Source organism: Pyrus communis, chromosome 15, assembly GCF_963583255.1.
Source record: "Pyrus communis chromosome 15, drPyrComm1.1, whole genome shotgun sequence".
Lineage (NCBI taxonomy): Eukaryota > Viridiplantae > Streptophyta > Magnoliopsida > Rosales > Rosaceae > Pyrus > Pyrus communis.
This window is the reverse complement of record NC_084817.1, coordinates 6509777-6531928: the sequence shown is the minus strand read 5'-3', so window position 1 is coordinate 6531928 and position 22152 is coordinate 6509777. Positions and strand designations below refer to the sequence as shown.

The window sequence follows — 22152 nt, the reverse complement described above, 5'->3', positions numbered from 1 at the left end:
AGGGTGTAAATTGACATGAAAGGGATTTAAATATTAATAAACTTTAGATACGGTGTAAATTAACACGAAAGAGGATTTAAATATTAAAAATCTTTAGGTAGGGTATAAATATTAATAAACTTTAGGTAGGGTGTAAATTGACAGGAAAGAGGATTTAAATATTAAAAATCTTTAGGTAGGGTATAAATATTAATAAACTTTAGGTAGGGTGTAAATTGACAGGAAAGAGGATTTAAATATTATTGTTGCCTTTTTTGACTATCTTTTTTACAATAAGATGTTTAGGATGTAAATTGACTGGAAAGAGAATTTTTTATTATGAGGATCAAGGCGTGCCTGCTATACAAGTTGAACAAATAAGTGAGGGATGACTCATCTATACCCTATTATTATTATTTGTCTAGCCGACCCATATTCTTATGTCCAAATTTGGCCAGAAGAAAATACCATACCAATCCAGCACTTCTCAGTTCAGATCTTTTGGTTTTCTCTGTTTCCATTGCTAACAGAAAGATGGCTGAGGCACTCATTTCTGTGCTGCTCGAAAAATTGGCTTCAGTAACTTACCAGTACGTCGAAGAAGAGGTGAAGCTGGTTTTGAATGCGGAGAAAGATGTTCAAGAATTCGAGGCTAATCTTAAAGCAATTGGTGTTGTAGTTGAGGATGCGGAGCTGAGGCAAGTGAAGGAGGCCAACGTCAGAAATTGGCTGGAGCAGCTGATAGAGGTGTCGTACAAGATGGACAATGTGCTGGATGAGTGGAACATTGAAATACTGAAACAACTAGTTGAGAAACAAGAAGTGAATGGTGGAAGTACTTCTCTTGTTACTGAGAAGAAGAAGACGGCGGTATGTTTCTTTATTCCCTCCTCTTGCTTTTGTTTCAGCCAAGTCAGTCGGGTAATTCGTCATGGTGAAATTGCTCGTAAGATCAAAAGTTTGAATGAAAATTTAGATGTGATTGCTAAGCGCAGACAAACATATAACTTTCAATTCACGGAGAGAATAATCATTGAACAACCTGAGCGAGAGAAAACTTCCTCTTTTATTGATGAATCTATCGTATTTGGTAGAGAACAACAAAAGGAAGTTTTGGTTAGCAAGTTATTGAATGAGAGTAGTCAAGAAAAGAGGGGCCTCCTTGTCATCCCTATTGTCGGGATGGGAGGAATGGGGAAGACAACGCTGGCCCAACTGGCTTTTAACGATGAAAATGTTAAAGCTTGTTTTGAGATCAAAATATGGATTTGTGTTTCGGACCCTTTTGATGAGATCAAAATTGCCAAAGCCATCATTGAGGGTGTCGGAGCTACCAACCCAAATTCAGATGAATTGGAAACTTTCTTGCAATGTATGTCTAAATCAATTGAGGGAAAGAAGTTTCTCCTTGTCCTAGACGATGTGTGGACTGAAGACCAAAGAAAGTGGGAGAAATTGAAGTTGCCATTAATACAAAGTGGCGCCCATGGTAGTAGAATATTGGTAACCACTCGAAAACAAGAGGTTGCTGATATGATGGGAGCTCTCACTCACACAATCTATTTGGAGAGGTTGAGCGAACAATATTGTTTGTCAATATTCAACCGCATGGCATTTTATAATAGGGATAAGGATGGTGTGTTGGAAGCCATTGGTGAAGAAATAGCAAAAAAGTGCAAGGGTTTGCCTCTGGCTGCAAAGACTTTGGGTAGTCTCATGCGTTACAAGAAAACGAGGAAAGAATGGCAAGAAGTTTTGAACAGTAAGATATGGGACCTTGAAGAGGTTGAGCAACAAGTTTTCCAACCACTATTACTGAGTTATTTTGATTTGGCACCTGCGGTCAGACGATGCCTTCTATATTGTGTTATCTTTCCAAAAGATCATTTGATCTATAAAGATTATTTGATTGAGTTGTGGATGTCACAAGATTATCTCTATTCGAAAGGAAACACAGAGAAAGAAATAATTGGCCAAAGGTTTTTTGATAATTTAGCAATGCGATCTTTCTTTCAAGGCTTTGAAAAACACAATGATGGAAATATCTGGAGGTGTAAAATGCATGATATTGTGCATGACTTTCTGCGGTATCTTACTCAACATGAATGCTTTACAATGGAGGTTAAGGGTGGTAACAATACAATAAAGCCCTTGGGTGATAAGATCTGCCATTTGACTTTAATGCTTGCACCTGAGGGTCTACTCTCATGTGTTTCGTTTTCCAGCTGCGATCTACGTACTTTTGCAACTTTTGATTCAAAATTTAATGTTGTGGACTCAACTTTGATCTCGCAATTGAAACATCTTAGGACATTAAATTTGAGTGGTGGTTGTATTGAAGTGCTTCCAGAAGAGATAGGTGAATTGGTGCATCTGAGGTTAATTGATTTGTCCAAAAATCCTTTGAAAAAGCTACCGAATGGGGTGTGTAATTTATACAATTTGCAGACATTGCGCCTTAATTGGTGTAGGGTACTTGAAAGTCTACCTCAGAGCATGGGAAAGTTGATTAACTTAAAGCATCTTTATGTTGAGGGTTGCTATGAGCTGAAGTACTTGCCGAAAGGGATTGGGAGATTAACAAATCTAAGAGGACTGGATCGGTGCCCTGTTGGTGGTGGTAAAGATGACAATGAAGCGTTCAAATTGGGAGATTTGAGAAACTTAGGCCAACTTCAGGGGACACTCTTCATAGATGTTGATGGGGATATGAAAGTTGTTGCGGGTGAAGGTGAGAAAGCATCACCTTTGGGGAACAAACAACAGCTCTCAAATTTGTATATAGTTTTTACAGATCGGGAAGATGAGGAGGGAAGAAAAAGAAGCAGTAGTAGTGCAGAAACACTGAATTTTTTACGACCGCATCCAAATTTGGAATCTTTATATATTGCAAGGCATAATGAAAGCACTACCCCCAACTGGATCATGTCATTAAACAGTTTGAGATTTCTTAATCTTGATAATTGGAACAAATGTGAAGTTTTACCTCATTTGGGAAGATTGCCATCCCTCGAAAGGCTGACCATTTCTCATATGAAAGGAGTAAAAAAGGTTGGAGTTGAGTTTCTGGGAATAGAAAAGGAAACGTCATCAGCATCATCATGCGTTACTCTATTCCCAAAACTTAAAGAACTCGTATTTTGGAAGATGGAGGCATGGGAAGAGTGGAAAGGAGTGGAAGAGTGGAAGGAAAAGGATTCTCATATTACCATAATGCCATGCCTTTCTTCTTTAGAGATTGGGAACTGCCCTCAGCTAAAGACACTGCCAGACTTCTTGAGGAAAACACCACTTCAGACACTAAGCATCATATACTGTGATAGTCTTGCACAAGATTGCCGCAGAGGAAATGAGTGGATTTCTCACATCCCCAACACCAAAATCAGAGGTAGAATCCCTTTTCTTACTGACGAAGAGGGTGACGTCATATTCTAAGCGGAGGATGCTGTTTAGTTGCATGAGAGGCCTTCCACTTCTGGTAATTAACCTCTTTTCTATTTATTTACCAACTCACTCTATTCATTTTACATCAATGTTCTAATTTCTGAGTAGAGCTTTTATTATACTTGCCAAATTACAAGATTATTCCAACTAGAAAAGTATAACTGTATATGTAATGTTGCAATGGATTTGTAACTCGGTTAAGACCATGCTGCAGGTCACGATTTCAATTCCCTCTCTCTCAGTATCGTGATTTGCAATGCTCTAGTTTTATTTTATTTTTAAAATCTCCAGAAAATGTGTCCCCAGGTCGATTCCCCCTCTCCCAATATCGTGATTTGCAATGCTCTAGTTTTATTTTATTTTATTTTTGAAATCTCTGGATTTGAGATTATAAGCAACTTTAAACCGAAAATTATATGCAAGAAAGTAACAGTTTATAGTCACAAAATTTTGCAGACCTCCAGTTGTCCGATTTAGCTACTAGCAGTTACAGGGTGCACAAACAATGCTACCTGAAATAAACCAAAACCACTACATTGGAGCTGAGTTGGGCCGGGTGCAAAAATCATCCAAAAGGAAGAGTGCAAAAACAGGTAATCTCAAAATTAATTGGGGTGATTAGTTTATGCATGCACGTTTCGTTGACCTTTTGAAGTTTTTTTCGTTAATCCTACCTGCCTAACTGTTGCGAGAGCTGCTAATGAACGCAGGGCTGACACATTTTCTCTTCAGGGGAAGTGAGATGGAAAGGGAGAGAAAGCTGCATGCATTATTAGAACCGGTGGTTGGCTGCTGCATTAAGATTTCACCGGAATGGTCTTTTCATTTGCTTTCAAGCAGAATGAAGATCGTCTGGACATCGGCACATCCAGACTTGTTTGAGGTCTTCAGTTGAAGTCAGAACCAAGAATACAACACAAGTTGCAACCTTAATACAACTTCTTGTATATTTCTCAGAAAAATGTTGTCGAACGACTAGAATATTATTCACTGGACCTGCAGAGTACATTGCAAATTTCTCAATAATCTCCCACTTCCTACGCTCCAAACCTAAGAAATGTACACACAAATCAAAACTATAATACACATGCAGTTTCAAGAATGCATTGCTTTTTTGTTTATTGGAGATGAATACGAATGCATCAATACATAATGGGGCCATAGGCAAAAGACATGTAATAGTTATTGAGGAACTTATAAGAATACATGCTACAAAAAACCAAGAAGATAAAGAAAAATGTTTAGTAAAAATAACCTCCCACAAGTAGATATTCCCCAATGAGCCTCCGCCAACAATCTATGTGCTTTCGCTGTTCGCAGCGAGCGGATTGATCGGTTCTTTTGGAAAGCTCTACACATGAACTTGCGGCTGCACATCAAAACACCCAAAATTCAATAAAATTGCAAGAATTCCTAAAATTCAATAAAAATGCAGACTTTTATCAATTGAGGCAATTCATCAAACAGGTTGTGTGCATAAGAAAGGAGGTGATCTTACCTTGGACCAGCGCCAGGACAGTGCCAGAGGAGGAGGAAGACTCGCAAAGCTGAGAGGAGGCGAGGAACCGTTCGCCTACGCAGATGAGGCCGTGAGGCGGAGAGGCGCAAAGCTTGTAGCGGAGCTGCTCGGCTCCCGTGCGGAGGTCCCAACAACCAACGCTGGCTTCAACTGACATGATAGAATTAAGAGTCATTGCAGAGCTGGATGTCATCTTTATTCTTGTTCTCGCCTCTTTTCCTGTTCAAAGATGGCGCAAACTTACATTCCTTACATTATCTGATAAAAGTTGTGATTAATTCATTTTTAATTTTTTATTAATATTTGATCCACTCGGCGTTCATAAAATTTTAATTACGCAAAAACCGTAACTCAAGTGAGCCACGTCATTATTTAACAATAATAACACTACAAGACACATCACAATTTGCTAAGTTTAATACGATTGCTAAAAAAATTGAAGGCTTAGGGCATAGCCAAATTGGGTAAATAAGTGTGTTCTCCTTATACATCTGAATTTAAATCTTCATTTTTGTTGTTATAATTAATTTGATGTATTATATTACCGGTATAAGTTATACATTGAACAATAGGATGCAAAGCATTATATGAAGCAATCTTCAAGGTGATAAAATGTAATTGCCTCATAACAAATTGTATTTTTAGACATTGAGAGATAACTTGAACACATTTTTTATTATTTTTAAATGTCAGATTAAATAAATCGAAAATAATGATCATGATTAAACATAAGTACGTGAGATGGCTCGCTAGCGTCCTGGAGCCACTATTGGTGGTTGGATGGTTCGTCGAAAATCGAAATCGGGAATGTAGAATTGTTGGATTTGGTTTTTTGTCTTTTATTTTATTTTATTTTATTTATAAATCTTGATAAGAAAGAGGAGAAGGCGTAGGTGAATGATAGAAAGAGGGAGGAGGGGACTGTGGCCTTCAACGGGAGGAAGTGCCGCCAAATTTGGATGGGATTCATCTGGAAAGAAAAAGAAGAAATTGTAAGAGATCAAGTAGCCCTCTAACCAATTGATATGGTTCTCAATTTTTACATAATCGATTACAAATTGTAACATAGAACTCACATTTTATTTTTTTATATAAACATACAAAAAGTCATTATGCATCGCTCCCTATCTTTTTTGTAAAAGAAGTCGTGCATGATAAATTGCATATGTTTAACTTACGATGTTTACTCATTTAGTACTACAATTTTTTTTTTGTTTTTTTTTATTTATAAGTAAGAAATTTTAAGTTCGATTCTTGTAGATTACAAGTTAAATGCGACTTGTTATAAAGTTCTCATTGGGTAGCCTAGCCTAATGTCCCCTATCCCTTATTGTAAAGATATTGTTGTATAAAAAAAAATTACAATGGTTAAAGTACAAAAATTGATTGTTAATGTACATTCAATAATTTCCCATAAACACATAATCAACTCTTATAATTGGAAGACTTCAGTTGCAGGTATAATCGCTTTAGACCAAAGAGAGTAGATATTGATTCTCACACATTTAGTTTTTCGCAGTCCTTTTTGTTTGTAGGAAAGAGATTCTCTCCGAATTTCTTCTACCAAGACATCTGGATCAAGTGATCCGGGTCCATGAAATTTAATCCAAAGGCTAAAAATAACGGGATCCTTTAAAAGTTACAATAATTTTAGCCGTTGAATTAAATTTTAAAGGTTCGGATCACTTGATCCGATGACCTTGATGGAAGAGATCCGGAGAAGATCTATTTCCTTATTTGCATCCATTAAATTGAACAGATTAAATAAAAACAATATATAATAATTATATAATAATGCGTGAAAGATTGAAAATGGTGTGTTTATTACTCACGAGCAGCAACAAATATGAGTATTTGGCATAAGACATGCGCGCGGTGCCAACTGTGATATGTGTCAGTTTAATTAGTTCCCATTATTTCGCATAATCCAAACTTTCTCACCCACCAAATCACAAACTTTAATCCCCTAATTAAAAATTAGCATTAAAAACTTGAGATTTTTGTTTGAAACTCACTGTTAGTGTGGAAGCTGAACTTGTGGTCAGAGAAGGATGATACGTTTCTGTGAGTTTTCTCAACCTCCGAAAAAGATGAATAACTGTGATGCCAAGAAAGGAAAGAAAAGAAAATTCAAATATTAATAAATATTAGGTAGGGTGTAAATATTAATAAACTTTAGATTGGGTGTAAATGGACATGAAAGGGATTTAAATATTAGTAAACTTTAGGTAGGGTGTAAATTGACACGAAAGAGGATTTAAACATTACAAATCTTTAGGTAGGGTGCAAATATAAATGGGTGTAAATATTATAAACTTTCGGTAGGGTGTAAATTGACAGGAAAGAGGATTTAAGATTTAAATATTATTGTTGCCTTTTTTTTTTACTATTAGTACTGACCTGTTGTAAATTGATCGGGGTGTTCATATTGTTGCCATCTTATTTTACTATTAAATGTTTAAGCGTAGGATTCTTTTCATGAGGATCGGAGATCTCGTGATCATATTCGTTTATCGTATATTAAGCGATCAATTTTCGTTAGTTATTATTTATATTTAATTTTAAATTTTAAATTTCAAATAATTTCTGACCTCAAGATGTATGATGAATGGACACGATTACGGAATCCCCCGGATTCCTAGGAAAAGGATCATTCCTATGTTTAGGATGTAAAATGACTGGGAAGAGGATTTTTTTTAGAGAATTTTAACGAAAAGCTCTTGGTACTGTTCATTTTAATGAAAACCCACATTTTTACACTAAAAAATCAATCTTAATACTATTCACTTTATCCTTTATTTTGTCATTATCGTTAAAATTTAAAGTTTTCAAACTCTTTTCATTAGTTTTTTTTTTTTTTTTTTTTTTTAATGAGGATCAAGGCATGGCTGTTTATTATACAAGTTGTTGAACAAATAATTGAGGGATGACTCCCCTGTACCTTACCATTATTATTTGTCTAGCCGACCCATATTCTTAGGTCCAAATTTGACCAGAAGAAAATATCGTACCAATCCTGCACTTCTCAGTTCAGGTCTCTTGGTTTTCTCTGTTTCCACTGCTAACAGAAAGATGGCTGAGGCACTCATTTCTGTGCTGCTCGAAAAATTGGCTTCGGTAACCTACCAATACGTTGGAGAAGAGGTGAAGCTATTTTTGAACGCGGAGAAAGATGTTCAAGAATTCGAGGCCAAACTTAAAGCGATTCGTGCTGTGCTTGAGGATGCGGAGCTGAGGCAAGTGAAGGAGGCTAGCGTCAGAAATTGGTTGGAGCAGCTAACAGAGGTGTCGTACATGATGGACAATGTGCTGGATGAGTGGAACACTGAAATACTGAAACAACAAGTTGAGAAACAAGAAGAGCACGGTGGAAGTACTTCTCTTATTACTGAGAAGAAGAAGAGGGCGGTATGTTTCTCTATTCCCTCATTTTGCTTTTGTTTTGGCCAAGTCGGCCAAGTCAGTCGGGTAATTCTTCGTCGTGACATTGCTCATAAGATCAAAAGTCTGAATGAAAATTTATTTGTGATTGCTAAGCAAAGAGAAACATATAACTTTCAATTCACAGAGAGAACAACCATTGAACAACCTGAGCGAGAGAAAACTTCTTCTTTTGTTGATGAATTTAGCATATTTGGTAGAGAACAGCGAAAGGAAGATTTGGTTAGCAAGTTGTTAAATAAGAGTAGTTAAGAAGAGAGGGGCCTCCTTGTCATCCCTATTGTCGGGATGGGAAGAATGGGGAAGACAACTCTAGCCCAACTAGCTTTTAATGATGAAAATGTTCAAACCTGTTTTGAGATCAAAATATGGGTTTGTGTTTCGGACCCTTTTGATGAGATCAAAACTGCCAAAGGCATCATTGAGGGTGTCGGAGCTACCAGCCCAATTCAGATAAATTGGAAACTTTCTTGCAATGTATGTCTAAATCCATTGAGGGAAAGAAGTTTCTCTTTGTCCTAGACGATGTGTGGACTAAAGACCAAAGAAAGTGGGAGAAATTGAAGTTGCCATTAATACAAGGTGGCACCCATGACAGTAGAATATTGGTGACCACTCGAAAACAGGAGGTTGCTGATATGATGGGAGCTCCTACTCACATGATGTAATTTGGAGAGGTTGAGCGAACAAAATTGTTTGTCAATATTCAACCACATGACATTTTATAATAGGGATAAGGATGGTGTGTTGGAAGCCATTGGTGAAGAAATAGCAAAAAAGTGCAAGGGTTTGCCTCTAGCTGAAAGACTCTGGGTAGTCTCATGCATTACAAGAAAACGAGGAAAGAATGGCAAGAAGTTTTGAACAGTAAGATATGGAACCTTGAAGAGGTTGAGCAACAAGTTTTCCAACCACTATTACTGAGTTATTTTGATTTGGCACCTACGGTGAAAAACAAAAATACACAGTTAAAAATTAGAGAAGTGTTAACTGAAGAAAACTCATCTGAATAACAAAAAAAACTGCAAACTGGAATATAGTAGGGAAAACAAGATTTCTCAATAATCTCCCACTTCCTACGCTCCAAACCTAAGAAATGTACACCCAAATCAAAACTGTAATGCACATGCAGTTTCAAGAATGCATTGCTTTTTTGTTTATTGTAGACAAATACGAATGCATTGGTACATAATAGGGCCATAGGCAAAAGACATGTATTAGATATTGAGTAACTTTTAAGAATAAATGCTACGAAAAACCAAGAAGATAGAGAAAAATGATTAGGAAAAATAACCTCCCACAAGTAGATATTCGCTAACGAGCCTTCACCAACAATCTATGTGCCTTCGCTGTTCGCAGCGAGCGGATTGATCGGTTCCTTTGGAAAGCTCTAGACATGAACTTGCGGCTGCACATCAAAACTCCCAAAATTCAATAAAATTGCAAGAATTCCCAAAATTCAATAAAAATGTAGACTTTCATCAATTGAGGCAATTCATGTGTGCATAAGAAAGGAGATGATCTTACCTTGGACCAGGGCCAGGACAGACCCAGAGAAAGAGAGGCGCAGAGCTTGTAGCGGAGCTACTGGGCGCCCGTGCGGAAGTCCCAACAACCAATGCCGGCTTCGACTGACATGACAGAATTACGAGGTCATTGCAGAGCTGGATCTCATCTTTATTCTCATTCTCGCCTATTTTCCTGTTCAAAGATGGTGCAAACTTACATTCCCTACGTTATCTGATAAAAGTTAGCAATTAATTAATTATTTTTTTATTTATTAATATTTGATCCACGCGGTGTTCATGAGATTTTAATTACGCAAAAACTGTAACTCAAGTGAGCCACGTCATTGTTTAACAATAACACTACAATACACGTCACAATTTGCTAAGTTTAACACAATTGCTAAAAAAATTGAAGGCTTAGGGCATGGCCAAATTGGGTAAGTAAGTGTGTTCTCTTTATACATCTGAATTTAAATCTTCATTTTTGTTGTTCTAATTAATTTAATGTAAAAATCACCGGTATAAGCTATACATTTAACAATAGGATGCAAAGCAATATATAAAGCAATCTTCAAGGTGATAAAATGTAATTGCCGCATAACGTATTGTATTTTTAGACACTGGAAGATAACTTGCACACATTTTTTTTATTTTTGGCTATCAAATTAAATAAATTGAAAATAATGACCATGATTAAACATAAGTACATGAGATGGCTGCGTCCTGGAGGCACTATTGGTGGTTGGATGGTTCGTCAAAAATCGAAATTGAATTAAATAAATCGAAAATAATGATCATGATTAAACATAAGTACATGAGATGGCTGCGTCCTCGAGGCACTATTGGTGATAAAATGTAATTGCCTTATAACGTATTGTATTTTTCGAAATCGGGGATGTGGAGTTGTTGGATTTGGGTTTTTGTCTTTTATTTATTTATTTTTATAAATCTTAATAAGAAAGAGGAGAAAGCGTAGGTGAATGATAGAAAGAGGGAGGAGGGGACTGTGGCCTTCAACGGGAGGAAGTGCCGTCAAAATTGGATGGGATTCATCTGGAAAAGAAAAAGAAAAATTGTAAGACATCAAATAGCCCTCTAACCAATTGATATGGTTCTCAATTTCTATATATTTAATTACAAGTTGTAAAATAAAACTCACATTTTATTTTTTATATAAACATACAAAAAGTCATTATGCATTGCTCACTATCTTTTTTGTAAAAGAAGTCGTGCATGATAAAAACATATGTTTAATTTACCATCGTTACTCACTTAGCATTATAGTTTTTTTTTTTTTTTTTTTAATTTCTAAGTAAAAAGTTTTAAGTTTGATTTTCGTAAATGACAAGTTAGTTACTGTGACATCCCACATCGTCCAGGGGAGTGATCATTATATGTCTCCTATCCCTACCTAGCACGAGGCCTTTTGGGAGCTCACTGGCTTCAGGTTCCATTGGAACTCCGAAGTTAAGCGAGTAGCATGCGCGAGTAATCCCATGATGGGTGACCCACTAGGAAGTTGCTAGTGAGTTCCCAAAAACAAAACCGTGAGGGAATGGTAAGCCCAAAGCGGACAATATCGTGCTACGGTGGTGGAGCGGGCCCGAGAAGTGATCCGCCCCGAGCCAGGATGTGACAATTTGGTATCAGAGCCTAACCCTGGTCGTGGTGTGCCGACGAGGATGTCGGGCCCCTAAGGGGGGTGGATTGTGACATCCCACATCGCCCAGGGGAGTGATCCTTATATGTATATTCTCATCCTTACCTAGCACGAGGCATTTTGGGAGCTCACTGGCTTCGGATTCCGTAGGAACTCTGAAGTTAAGGGAGAAGGGAGTTAGAGCAATCTCATGATGGGTGACCCATTGGGAAGTTGCTTGTGAGTTCCCAAAAACAAAACCGTGAGGGAATGTTAAGCCCAAAGCGGACAATATCGTGCTACGGTGGTGGAGCGGGCCCGGGAAGTGATCTGCCCTGGGCCGGGATGTGACAACTTCTCAGTGGGTCACCCATCATGGGATTGCTCGCGCGCGCTACTCACTTAACTTCGGAGTTCCAATGGAACCCGAAGCCAGTGAGCTCCCAAAAGGCCTCGTGCTAGGTAGGGATAGGAGACATATAAGGATCACTCCCCTGGCGATGTGTGGGATGTCACAATCCACCATTCTTAGGGGCCCGACGTCCTCGTTGGCACACACGCGACCAAGGTTAGGCTCTGATACCAAATGTCACATCCCGGCCCGGGGCAGATCACTTCCCGGGCCCTCTCCACCACCGTAGCATGATATTGTCTGCTTTGGGCTTACTATTCCCTCACGGTTTTGTTTTTGGGAAGTCACGAGCAACTTCCTAGTGGGTCACCCATCATGAGATTGCTCTAGCCCCCTTCTCGCTTAACTTCAGAGTTCCTATGGAACCCAAAGCCAGTGAGCTCCCAAAAGGCCTCGTGCTAGGTAGGGATGAGAATATACATATAAGGATCACTCCCTTGGACGATGTGGAATGTCACAGATACGACTTGTTATAGAGTTCTCATTGGGTAGCCTAGCCTAATGCCCCCTATTTCTTATTGTAAAGATATTGTTGTATTAAAAAAAAATTACGATTGTTAAAGTACAAAATTTGATTGTTTACATTCAATAATTTCCCCTAAACACATAATCAACTCTTATTTTTTTAATACAAGTGAACTAGCAATATTATAATTGGAAGAAGGTATAATCACTTTAGACCAAGAAAGTAGATTTTGATTCTCACACATTTTTTTTTAGTTTTTTGCAGTTCTTTTTGTTTGTATCCATTAAATTGAACAAATTAAATATAAATAATAAATAATAATTATATAAAGATTGTTTTATTAACATCCCATATATTGATGAAGACACCTCACATATTTAAAACGCCTCACATTTACTTTTTAAATTAAAAATTATCTTAATACACCCTACTTACTAACTGAAACAACCCTCACACCCACACATTTCATACACCCCACACAACCCACACAACCCACGCCAAAATCTACCTCGAGTCTTCATCATTTCCTAAAAATAAACTTAAACCCTTTGTCTTCAGCACACAAATAGTGCGCATGGTTCTACTGCTCCACGATTTTTGTCAATTTAGGGGAATTAAGCTCTAAATGTGAATTTGATTTTAAACTCAGAAATAGTTATTTTGCTGGCTTTTCTTAAATAAGGAATCATGAAAGGGCTATTTGATTTTGCTATTGCTGTGTCCATGTAGATTCTCGGTTCTGCAATCATGCTTGAATGAAATTGCACCACAAACCATCCTAATAAATAAATAGCAAACGTGCTTGAACATTTTTAGCAAAAGAAAAAAAAAAAAAGATCTCTACTACACTATCTCAAAGAAGACTTGAATATTTCAGAGTACTCCATCTCTAATGTTGCAGAATCCTTAACATTTTTTTTATAAAAAAAAAAAAAACATAATCACGGCATTGTGAGTGTAGGTGTATACAAAATTATATATAATTTATAGTTGGATAGGATCTTTTTTAAGCCATTTGGGGTGTAGGGAGTAAATAATTGTTTTTCTTTACTTTTTAGGGTTTATATAGTCATTTTATACCTGTCATTTAACAATAAATATTAAATAGGATGTATTCAACAATTAATAAAATGCTAATAAAAAAACCTTTATATAATAATGTGTGAAAGATAAAAAAAAAAAGTGAGTGCGTGAATTATTTACGAACAACAGCAACATATAAGAGTATCTGGCAATTTGTCATATGACATTCGATCGGTGCCAACTGTGATATGTCTGTCAGTTTAATTAGTTCCCATTATTTCGCCTAACCCAAACTTTCTCACCCACCAAATCACAAACATTAATCCCCTAATTAAAAAAGGAATTGTTAATGACATTTAAAAAATCTTATTCTACACTTTAAACTTTCTATATTTGGAAAGAAAAATATACTTGTATATACTTGTGAAGAATGTAGAATGATATTTTTGTAGTGTCAATAACACTTTCCATTAAAAATCAGCATTAAAAATTTGAGATTTTGAGTTCGAAACCCGCTGTTAGTGTAGAAGTTAGACTTGTGGCTAGAAAAATGTTAAAATGTATTTGTGAGTTTTATCGGTTTTCAACAAGAATGAATAATCATAATTTGCCAGCAGTTATTCTTTTTTAAATAATAATAATAATAATAATAATAATAATAAATTATCACCCCACTTTTGTGACTTTTGTCTTTCCTCTCCACCGCAGTAAGGTATAATCTTGCTCCACACTAGCTCAGCTCAGCGCAGCTTAGCTCCTCCATTAAAGCAACTCCGAATCGAAACCAAACAATCCAAAGTCCGCTGCAATGCACGCCAAGACCGACTCCGAGGTGACCAGCCTCGCGCCGTCGTCACCCACTAGATCCCCAGGCCGCCGCCCAGTCTACTACGTCCAGAGCCCCTCGCGCGACTCCCACGATGGAGAGAAAACCACGACGTCTTTTCAGTCCACCCCTGTCATCAGTCCCTCCGGCTCCCCTCCCCACTCCCACTCCTCCATCGGCCGCCACTCCCGCGAGTCCTCCTCCACCCGGTTCTCCGGGTCCCTCAAATCCGGATCCCGAAAGATCAACCCCAATGACGGGTCCCGCCACAACCGGAAGGGACAGAAGCCGTGGAAGGAGCAAGCCGTCATCGAAGAGGAAGGCCTTCTGGAGGGAGAAGAGGGATCCAAAGGCTTCCCACGGCGGTGCTACTTTCCAGCTTTCGTTCTCGGTTTCTTCCTCCTCTTCTCCATGTTCGCTCTGATTCTCTGGGGCGCCAGTAGGCCCATGAAGCCCAAGATCACCATGAAGGTTCGTCCGATTCGCCATTGTCGATTATCAATCTCCATTTGGAAAATTGATTATCTGGGTAGTGATTAATTCGGGTGAATTTTGTATAATTGCAGAGTGTGACGTTCGAACAGTTCAAGATTCAAGCGGGTTCGGATTCCACCGGCGTTTCCACTGATATGATCTCAGTCAATTCCACAGTGAAGTTCACATTCCGCAACACCGGCACGTTCTTCGGAATGCACGTAATGCCGAAGCCTCTAGATCTATCATACTTCCAAATCACAATCGCCTCCGGTCCAGTAAGTCCAATTTCCAATTTCAATACTTAACTTTCATAGTTTCATCCATTAAGTCATCGATTAGATCGTTAATCTCAATTGGGTTTTGCAGATTAAAAAGTTTTATCAATCGAGGAAGAGTCAAAGATCGATCAGCGTTCGGGTATTTGGCGATAAAATACCGCTGTACGGAAGCGGCGCGAGCATGAACAGCGTGACGGGGACGACGGCGCTGCCGGTGCCGCTGCAGCTGAGCTTCGTGATCCGATCCAGAGCCTACGTTTTGGGGAAGTTGGTGAAGCCGAAATTCAACCGACGGGTTGATTGTTCTGTGACTTTTGATCCCAAGAAGCTCAACGTTCCGATCAAGCTCACGAACTGCACCACTAGTTGATCGACATAGGAGGAGGAAGCACACGAAATTCGTTAAAAATTATTCTTTTTCTTTGTTTTCGTTGAAGAGGACAAGTGGTGGGACAACTCAGCGGGTAGACTTGTGGAGTTCGGGCAGACTGTGAGGGAGGAAAAGAAAACACGGTTTGGGACTTTTGGTCTGCCCGAGTGCCCAAGATGAGTGTTGATTTTCAGGTTGTATTACTGCTTACTATATTCACACATTCTCTCTCTTATTTATTTATTCATTTTTATTTTCATTTTATTGTAATTGAAAAAGTATGAAATTATTGTAATTCGTAATTCGTAATTTTTTTTTTCTTTTCGGTGGCTATAAGCACATGAGATCACTAATTAATTGCTTCGTAGTTTTGGTATAATATTTTATAATGAAAGCATTTAAATTGATATTAAAATATAAGGCGATAAAAAATTTTATGAAGAATCCCACTTTAAAAGAGTCTCTTTACATTTCTCCTTGTTATATATCGTATGAGAAAGTCATAAGAGGAATTCATGAATGTGAATAAAGGAAAGAATGAATGTGAATGGATAAATTAGTTCCTAGATGATTCTTGATTTTTAAGATACTGAATTATGGATGTTAAGGTGGTTCTTACGATTTGTTAGGGATTCGATGGAAGTGGCATCTCCCTTTCGACCGCGGTGGGAGTTGTGATTTGTTGGAACTTGAATAGAGCTTGGGCCATGAGGACCATATATAGGGCGTGGGCCTAGAAAACCTTGTGGGCCACGAGGAGAGTAACATTAGGCAATACATGCTAAAGTCTTCATCAAAAGTATTTTGCGATGAAGACTTTAGCATGTATTGTATATTGCGTCACTTATGGAGGCAATACTTTTGATGTTTTTTGGTGTAAAATCTAACCATAGAGCCAAAACCAACCGAGCCCAATTGTTGTGAACTCGCTCTCCTGCATATATACGAAAACAGCGAAATTAAGCACGGAGGAGATAACTAAACACTAAATAGTACTGAAAAGTTATTTATACTTCTTTTAGCATTTAATATGATTTGAAAAGTTAATATATTAAAATATAAAATAATATATTAGACACATTGGTCAGAGATGTAATTTTAGTATGATGTCAAACTACCACGTAGATCATCAAGTTGAAATTTAGTGTTCAATATTTGATGTCTCATTTGGAGATTCTCTTACCTTCTCTTAATTTTTCCAACTTACAATTTTAATTTGAAAAAGCCCTTAGTATGAATGTTACATAGTATGAAAACGTTACCCTTTTATTTGATATAAACCTTATGTAAGTTTGGGCTTGAACATTAACCCGATTCATAATATTTTTAGTAATCATGTCACTTTTAGTATTCGTATCGTGTTTTTTTTTTTTTTCATTAAAAAGGATTAGATACTGGATTTATTATCACTTTTTGGGAGGTTGAAGAAACTCATAAAGATATTTCAATTTCTATTGTATGATTCACTAGCATTAGGAATTGAACTCGAAACATATTGTGTGAAATACGGACTACGAACTCGCATCATTTTTGGGCTTGGAAAACAATTACTAATTATGTTGGGTTAGAAGAGACTGTACGTGTCCAATCCTTCTCGACGTGAGCCCGACCCGACCCATGAACACCTTCATTGAGTTGTAAGATCATGTCAAATGTCAACCCACAGGAATTATCATTATTATCACTTAGTATTACAATTTAATGATATTCTTCTTAATTTGTAAGTGAGAGGTTTTAGGTTTGAATCTTATTGAAGGTAAATTTAATATTAAATTAAGTTTTTCATTGTGTGACTTAACCGAACTTCTCTTTTCTTTATTCGTTATCAGGCCCGATAAAATGGGACCCAAGCTATTAGAGCAAGAGTAAAATTTGTGGGATTTACCAAAAAAAGCCCACAAATAAGAAGCCTGATAACAAATGAGGACAAGCGGTGAAAAATAAAGATGGAATCTTCCCACGGCCAGCGAGCCAGTTGTGCCTTTCACACAAGCAATAAGCAACCTCTCTCTCTCTCTCTCTCTCCATTTCTGTCCCAGCGGAGAAAGGAACTCTCTCCTTATCTCTCTAAAACTCTCCGACTCTCTCTCTCTAGAACCTCAATAGATATGGCTGTTCCCCAGCACCATTTCCAACAGCACTACCCACCCCAACAACAGCAGCAACAATCCATGTCTTTCAGGTAATTATTTCATCAATTTCGTCTAATATTAATGACTTCTCCTTATTTATTTATTTATTTATTTTAATCTCTATTTCTTTTTCCACATTTTTGGTGTAGAAATTTGTACACAATCGACGGCCAGATGTCGCCGGCGGTGGCGTATTACGACCCTGGCAATTTACACGATCACCCCCAGCAGCATCCTCCTTACGTCCCGCCCTGTAATTTCTCTTTCCTCCTCCTTTTCTTTAATTTTCTTATGCTCTGTTTGGTTGCCCAGAATCTGTAACATTGCCAAGCCAAAAAGTTTGGATTTTTTAAATCCAGTGCTCCAATTTCCAGAGGGTTTTAGATAAAAATGGTCACTTTAGCGTCATTTCCGTGTTTTCGCTGCGAATTTGATCTGAATTTATCAAAATTTAATAACTTAATTGCTTAAAGTTCAAGACTTTAATTATTCCGTGACATTTTTGCCCCTTATCTTTTCCTAGATTTTCTTAGAAACCAAACAGAGCCTTGATTATTTGATCTTGAGCTTGTGGAACATTACCTGAAATAAGTGGTGTCTTCTTTTTAGTTCATGTAGTTGGATTCGCGCCCGGTCCGGTGGCTGTAACGGATGGCAGCGATAATGGCGCCGATTTGCAGTGTCATTACGGGTTCGAATCCAAAAGGAAAAAGCTAAAGGAACAGAATTTCCTGGAGAACAACTCACAAATATCGTCCATTGATTTCCTGCAACCGCAATCGGTCTCCACAGGCTTGGGTTTGTCCCTTGACAATACTCGAATGGCTTCTACAGGGGACTCATCGTTGCTGTCACTTATCAGTGATGACATTGATCATGAGCTACAACGACAGGATGCTGAGATTGATAGATTCCTCAAGGCCCAGGTCTTGTTTCTTGGAAAAGACCTTATCTTCTTGTTGCTTTGTTGAATGTTTTGTAGGAACTTTTTTAGATGCTTACTTAATATGCTGATGATCAGTGTTTTTACATTTTTGTATATGTTTGTCTATAGAGTGGTGTTATGTCATTGCCTTGATGATCATGCCATTTTTGTTGAGTTTATGTACGGGTTTGAACTACTAATAATTTTTTTATCGCAGATTCTTGTATTTCGTTTAGGATGATTTTCATCTATAAAATCCATGGTTTGATTTCAATTACTGACATGTTTGATATTCATCTATAAAATCCATGGTTTGATTTCAATTACTGACATGTTTGATTTTCATCTATAATAGGTTGTTAAGTTTAGTAGCAGTTCGGTTAACTGGCTAAGTAGTATTTCAACGATTCTCATACCCAGAAACTAGAAAATCAACATTTCTAGTGTAGCACAGAATTATATGACTATTATCCCTTTGCCTTTTTTGAAATGGTCATTGATATTTATATACAGATTATGTCCACGTTATTTACCATTACTTAAATGATTTGTTATGTTCGAGGCCATTATGATTAGAGAATAGAGATGGCACTGCGTGTAATTTAGTTCAGTTCAAGATGTTAACCCAAAATATTATCAACTTCCCAAGTCACAAGTCACATGACACATAACATATAATCTTTGCATCCAATCATGATTCAACATCTATGACTAAAGTATGTGCCATTTGTTACTAAATTTATGGCACTTCTTTTAATAGTAAAATGCTTCATCCGGTGGACTATAATCTGATAAATTTTGATTCCTACTCTTCACAACTATGGATACAATCTAAATGTGAACTGTATTTAGTGAATTGGAGTCATTACTTAAACAATGAGAGGCCGAGTCCTAATAAAATGAACTAGATTTTGCAAACTCGGATAATGTTCTTAAGTATTCCATTTTGATGGAGGATCCTTGCGGCTTAAGGCTGTAGAAGTGGTGGTGTGAGGAAAGTGTGGTTTGTAAATTTGTGGTTAAGTCTTCTTTTGCTAGTTAGATTCCTTGGGGGACCAGACTATGATTTCCTATTTGATCCCTTTGAATTCTTCACCCTTAGTAGAAGTGTGTAGTGGTACCGGGTGGATGGTTTACGTGCCCTTAGCCATTCTGGAGGAGCTGTTGAGAATTGTATTGACAAGAAATGAATTACTAAGAAATTTTCTTATTCTGGCAAATTCTGTAACTTTTTTTTTTCTTTTCTCAAGAATCTCTCTGGGGTTTTCACGTTGGGCCTTCTATTTTTGGTTTGTTGGATATTTTGTGGGTCCCAATTGCTTTTTGGTGATTGCTTTTATGTCAACGTGTGTACTTACTAGCAAGAAACAACCATTCGATAGATTCTTGAACTGATCAAACTAACTCTAATTTCTTAATTTGTAGGGTGACCAACTGCGGCAAACTATCATGGACAAGGTCCTAGCCACACAACTTCAGACCCTCTCGGCTTTGGAAGACAAAGTTCATCGGAGGCTGCGAGAGAAAGAAGCAGAAGTGGAGAGCATTAACGAGAAGAATATGGAGCTTGAAGAGCAAATGGAACAGTTGACTGTTGAAGCAGGTGCTTGGCAACAGCTAGCCAGGCGCAATGAAAACATGATCTCAACTCTAAGGTTTAATCTTCAGCATGTATATGCTCAAAGTAGAGATAGTAAAGAAGGATGCGGTGACAGTGAGGTAGATGATACAGCTTCTTGCTGCAATGGCCGTTCGATCAATTTGGAAATGTGTTGCAAGGAGAATAATGACGGGAAAGAGATGATGACTTGCAAGGCCTGCCGAGTCAATGAAGTGTGCATGCTTCTATTACCTTGCAAGCATCTTTGCCTGTGTAAAGATTGTGAAACTAAGCTCAGCATCTGCCCTCTCTGTCAGTCCTCTAAGTTTATCGGCATGGAGGTATATTTGTAATGTGTTAAATTAGAAAGTTCTTATCTTTTAATTCAAAGCCATACATCATATAAATATTATCAAAGTCATATGCATTGTTGTTCTTATCTTTTATGTCAAAGCCATACATCATAGAAATATTATCGAAGTCAGTATGCATTGTTACCCTATGAGACAGGCATTATGCGGGCATCCGAAAATAGGGATAAAGAGTAAAGAGTTTCATAGACATTAGTCATTTTTTGACATAAGTAGCATTATTCTTAAGATTCTTAAATGGGAAGTGATTTTAACACTCCCGTTGATTCTCATGTGATTTATTTCAATCCAAATGAGAAACAAAGGGAGGAGTGCAGGGGAAGAAAAAGGGTTGTGCGAAATCACTTCGCTTCTTAATATTCCTGTACATGTTTGTTTCTATTTGAATCTGAAATACTTTGTTTTGACTTGTTGAACGAAGATCGACTGAACAATGGTAGAAGCTGAAGCATGCTACTTTCCTTCATAATGTAAATTAGTGACATGCCATTTCTATGTATCCATTTGTGTCCAAAAATGCTATATTTTTTCAATCTGTTACATGCTTTTGTTGTCCTTTTAGTGCCAAACCTTGTGTGGGTGGCCAAACTTAGAAACTCAGAAGTAGAAGAGTGGTTAGCCAACCTTGAACCATCCTGAGCAGGATTGCATTACGTGGCTGCATTTTATTGGTCCGTTAGTGGCATCATACATCGTAACGTAACGAAGGAGTAGGTGATTATTTCTTCTGCTTAGTTGTTAGTATTACTTAAAAAGAGTTGAGGTATAAATTGGAGGCAAATTGTTTGCCCTCCTGTTTGAGTGCCATTTTCCATCTTTTATTTTGTGCGGTCACGGTTAAGTCACGTCAACATTTTATATTGATTTTTTTTTTTTTTTGTAGAGATAATAAGACAAAAAGCAATAGGAATATAAAATGTTGACATGGTTTAACCGTGACCGCATAAATAGAAGAGGATGGAAAGAGCACCCAAACAGGAAGGCAGACAATCTGTCTCCTTTTGTTATGCTGCTTTCTTGCACAAGCTATTTGGTTATGCTTGGTGGACAATGCCGGATGGTTTATATATGTAGCGTGCAAGGGTGTAAAACCCCAGTCGTACACTCCACCGGCTAAACCGGTTTAAGGGTGGGAATTGAGAAAATGTTATATAAACTGGTTTAGTTAATTAATTGAAGATTAATTTGTTTTGGGTTGCTCTCAAACTTACTCAATTTGTGCACATATAAACTTTTTATATTTAAAAAGAAAAATACAGCCATGGGGAGTGCACAATGAGATTTTTGGATTACCAATAAAAGTTGTATAATTTATATATATTTTTGGCATTTGCCTTAGAAATTTAACAGTTCAACCATGTTTGTTACCGAAGGAAAGATATATTTATAAATATAAAAGAGTTGAAATTTTATTGAGGTGAAATCAAAGTAAATTACACAGATAGGGAGAAGATAAAACTAGAACAAATTTGGATCTCATCCGGATTCAAATTGTGGGGATCCTAGGGATCTTCATATCTTAGTTATTCATTGTATATCATGCCGTCAGAAATTATTTGAATTTTATTATTTAAAATTAAACACAAATAGTAATTAACGAAAACTGACCGCATGATATAATGAACGGTTAGAATGTGAGGATTTCTAGGATTCTCATAAAAAGGATACGGAGAGGATAATTAGACCGAATGAGAGAAGATAAAATTAGAACAGTATAGAGAAGATTAGTACGTGCTTGTGCA

General features: G+C 37.4%; 5 protein-coding genes and 1 pseudogene across 6 annotated transcripts; 5 read left to right on the top strand and 1 right to left on the bottom strand.

Annotated features, from left to right (window-relative positions):
• Positions 1-422: 422 nt before the first annotated feature.
• Positions 423-4621, top strand: LOC137717433 (putative disease resistance protein RGA3). Of its 2 annotated transcripts, none has more exons than XM_068456807.1 (3): positions 423-3457; positions 3880-4016; positions 4156-4621. In XM_068456807.1, the coding sequence occupies exon 1, from the start codon at positions 514-516 to the stop codon at positions 3412-3414; it is 2901 nt and encodes a 966-aa protein (XP_068312908.1). In that variant the 5' UTR covers positions 423-513; the 3' UTR covers positions 3415-3457; positions 3880-4016; positions 4156-4621. The 2 variants fall into 2 exon arrangements, with proteins under 2 accessions (XP_068312908.1, XP_068312907.1); XM_068456806.1 differs by having other exon boundaries at positions 4134-4621.
• LOC137716960 (uncharacterized) lies at positions 4291-5504 on the bottom strand. Its single transcript, XM_068456295.1, has 4 exons — positions 5488-5504; positions 4922-5086; positions 4679-4792; positions 4291-4419 (listed from the first exon to the last, which is right to left on the bottom strand). Exons 1-4 carry the CDS (start codon positions 5502-5504, stop codon positions 4407-4409), a joined length of 309 nt encoding a protein of 102 aa, XP_068312396.1. The 3' UTR covers positions 4291-4406.
• Positions 5505-8014: 2510 nt separating this feature from the next.
• Positions 8015-8635, top strand: LOC137716959 (putative disease resistance protein RGA3). The gene has a single exon (XM_068456294.1). It carries the CDS (start codon positions 8015-8017, stop codon positions 8633-8635), a length of 621 nt encoding a protein of 206 aa, XP_068312395.1.
• A 45-nt stretch (positions 8636-8680) lies between these two features.
• LOC137716957 (putative disease resistance protein RGA3) lies at positions 8681-9396 on the top strand (annotated as a pseudogene).
• A 4775-nt stretch (positions 9397-14171) lies between these two features.
• On the top strand, positions 14172-15641 carry LOC137718684 (uncharacterized). Its single transcript, XM_068458232.1, has 3 exons — positions 14172-14728; positions 14824-15009; positions 15101-15641. Exons 1-3 carry the CDS (start codon positions 14240-14242, stop codon positions 15380-15382), a joined length of 957 nt encoding a protein of 318 aa, XP_068314333.1. The 5' UTR covers positions 14172-14239; the 3' UTR covers positions 15383-15641.
• Positions 15642-17377: 1736 nt separating this feature from the next.
• Positions 17378-20943, top strand: LOC137718258 (probable BOI-related E3 ubiquitin-protein ligase 2). The gene is made up of 4 exons (XM_068457776.1): positions 17378-17564; positions 17664-17767; positions 18124-18440; positions 19865-20943. Exons 1-4 carry the CDS (start codon positions 17491-17493, stop codon positions 20390-20392), a joined length of 1023 nt encoding a protein of 340 aa, XP_068313877.1. The 5' UTR covers positions 17378-17490; the 3' UTR covers positions 20393-20943.
• Positions 20944-22152: the final 1209 nt, after the last annotated feature.

Coding starts and splice junctions, on each gene's coding strand:
- LOC137716960 (XM_068456295.1), bottom strand. Junction 4,793..4,921: donor TGTCCTGGCGCTGGTCCAAG/GTAAGATCACCT, acceptor TTTGATGTGCAG/CCGCAAGTTCATGTGTAGAG.
- LOC137717433 (XM_068456807.1), top strand. CDS start 514: ATGGCTGAGGCACTCATTTCTGTGCTGCTCGAAAAATTGGCTTCAGTA.
- LOC137718684 (XM_068458232.1), top strand. CDS start 14,240: ATGCACGCCAAGACCGACTCCGAGGTGACCAGCCTCGCGCCGTCGTCA. Junction 14,729..14,823: donor AGCCCAAGATCACCATGAAG/GTTCGTCCGATT, acceptor GTATAATTGCAG/AGTGTGACGTTCGAACAGTT. Junction 15,010..15,100: donor TCACAATCGCCTCCGGTCCA/GTAAGTCCAATT, acceptor TGGGTTTTGCAG/ATTAAAAAGTTTTATCAATC.
- LOC137718258 (XM_068457776.1), top strand. CDS start 17,491: ATGGCTGTTCCCCAGCACCATTTCCAACAGCACTACCCACCCCAACAA. Junction 17,768..18,123: donor TCCTCCTTACGTCCCGCCCT/GTAATTTCTCTT, acceptor TCTTCTTTTTAG/TTCATGTAGTTGGATTCGCG. Junction 18,441..19,864: donor ATAGATTCCTCAAGGCCCAG/GTCTTGTTTCTT, acceptor CTTAATTTGTAG/GGTGACCAACTGCGGCAAAC.
- LOC137716959 (XM_068456294.1), top strand. CDS start 8,015: ATGGCTGAGGCACTCATTTCTGTGCTGCTCGAAAAATTGGCTTCGGTA.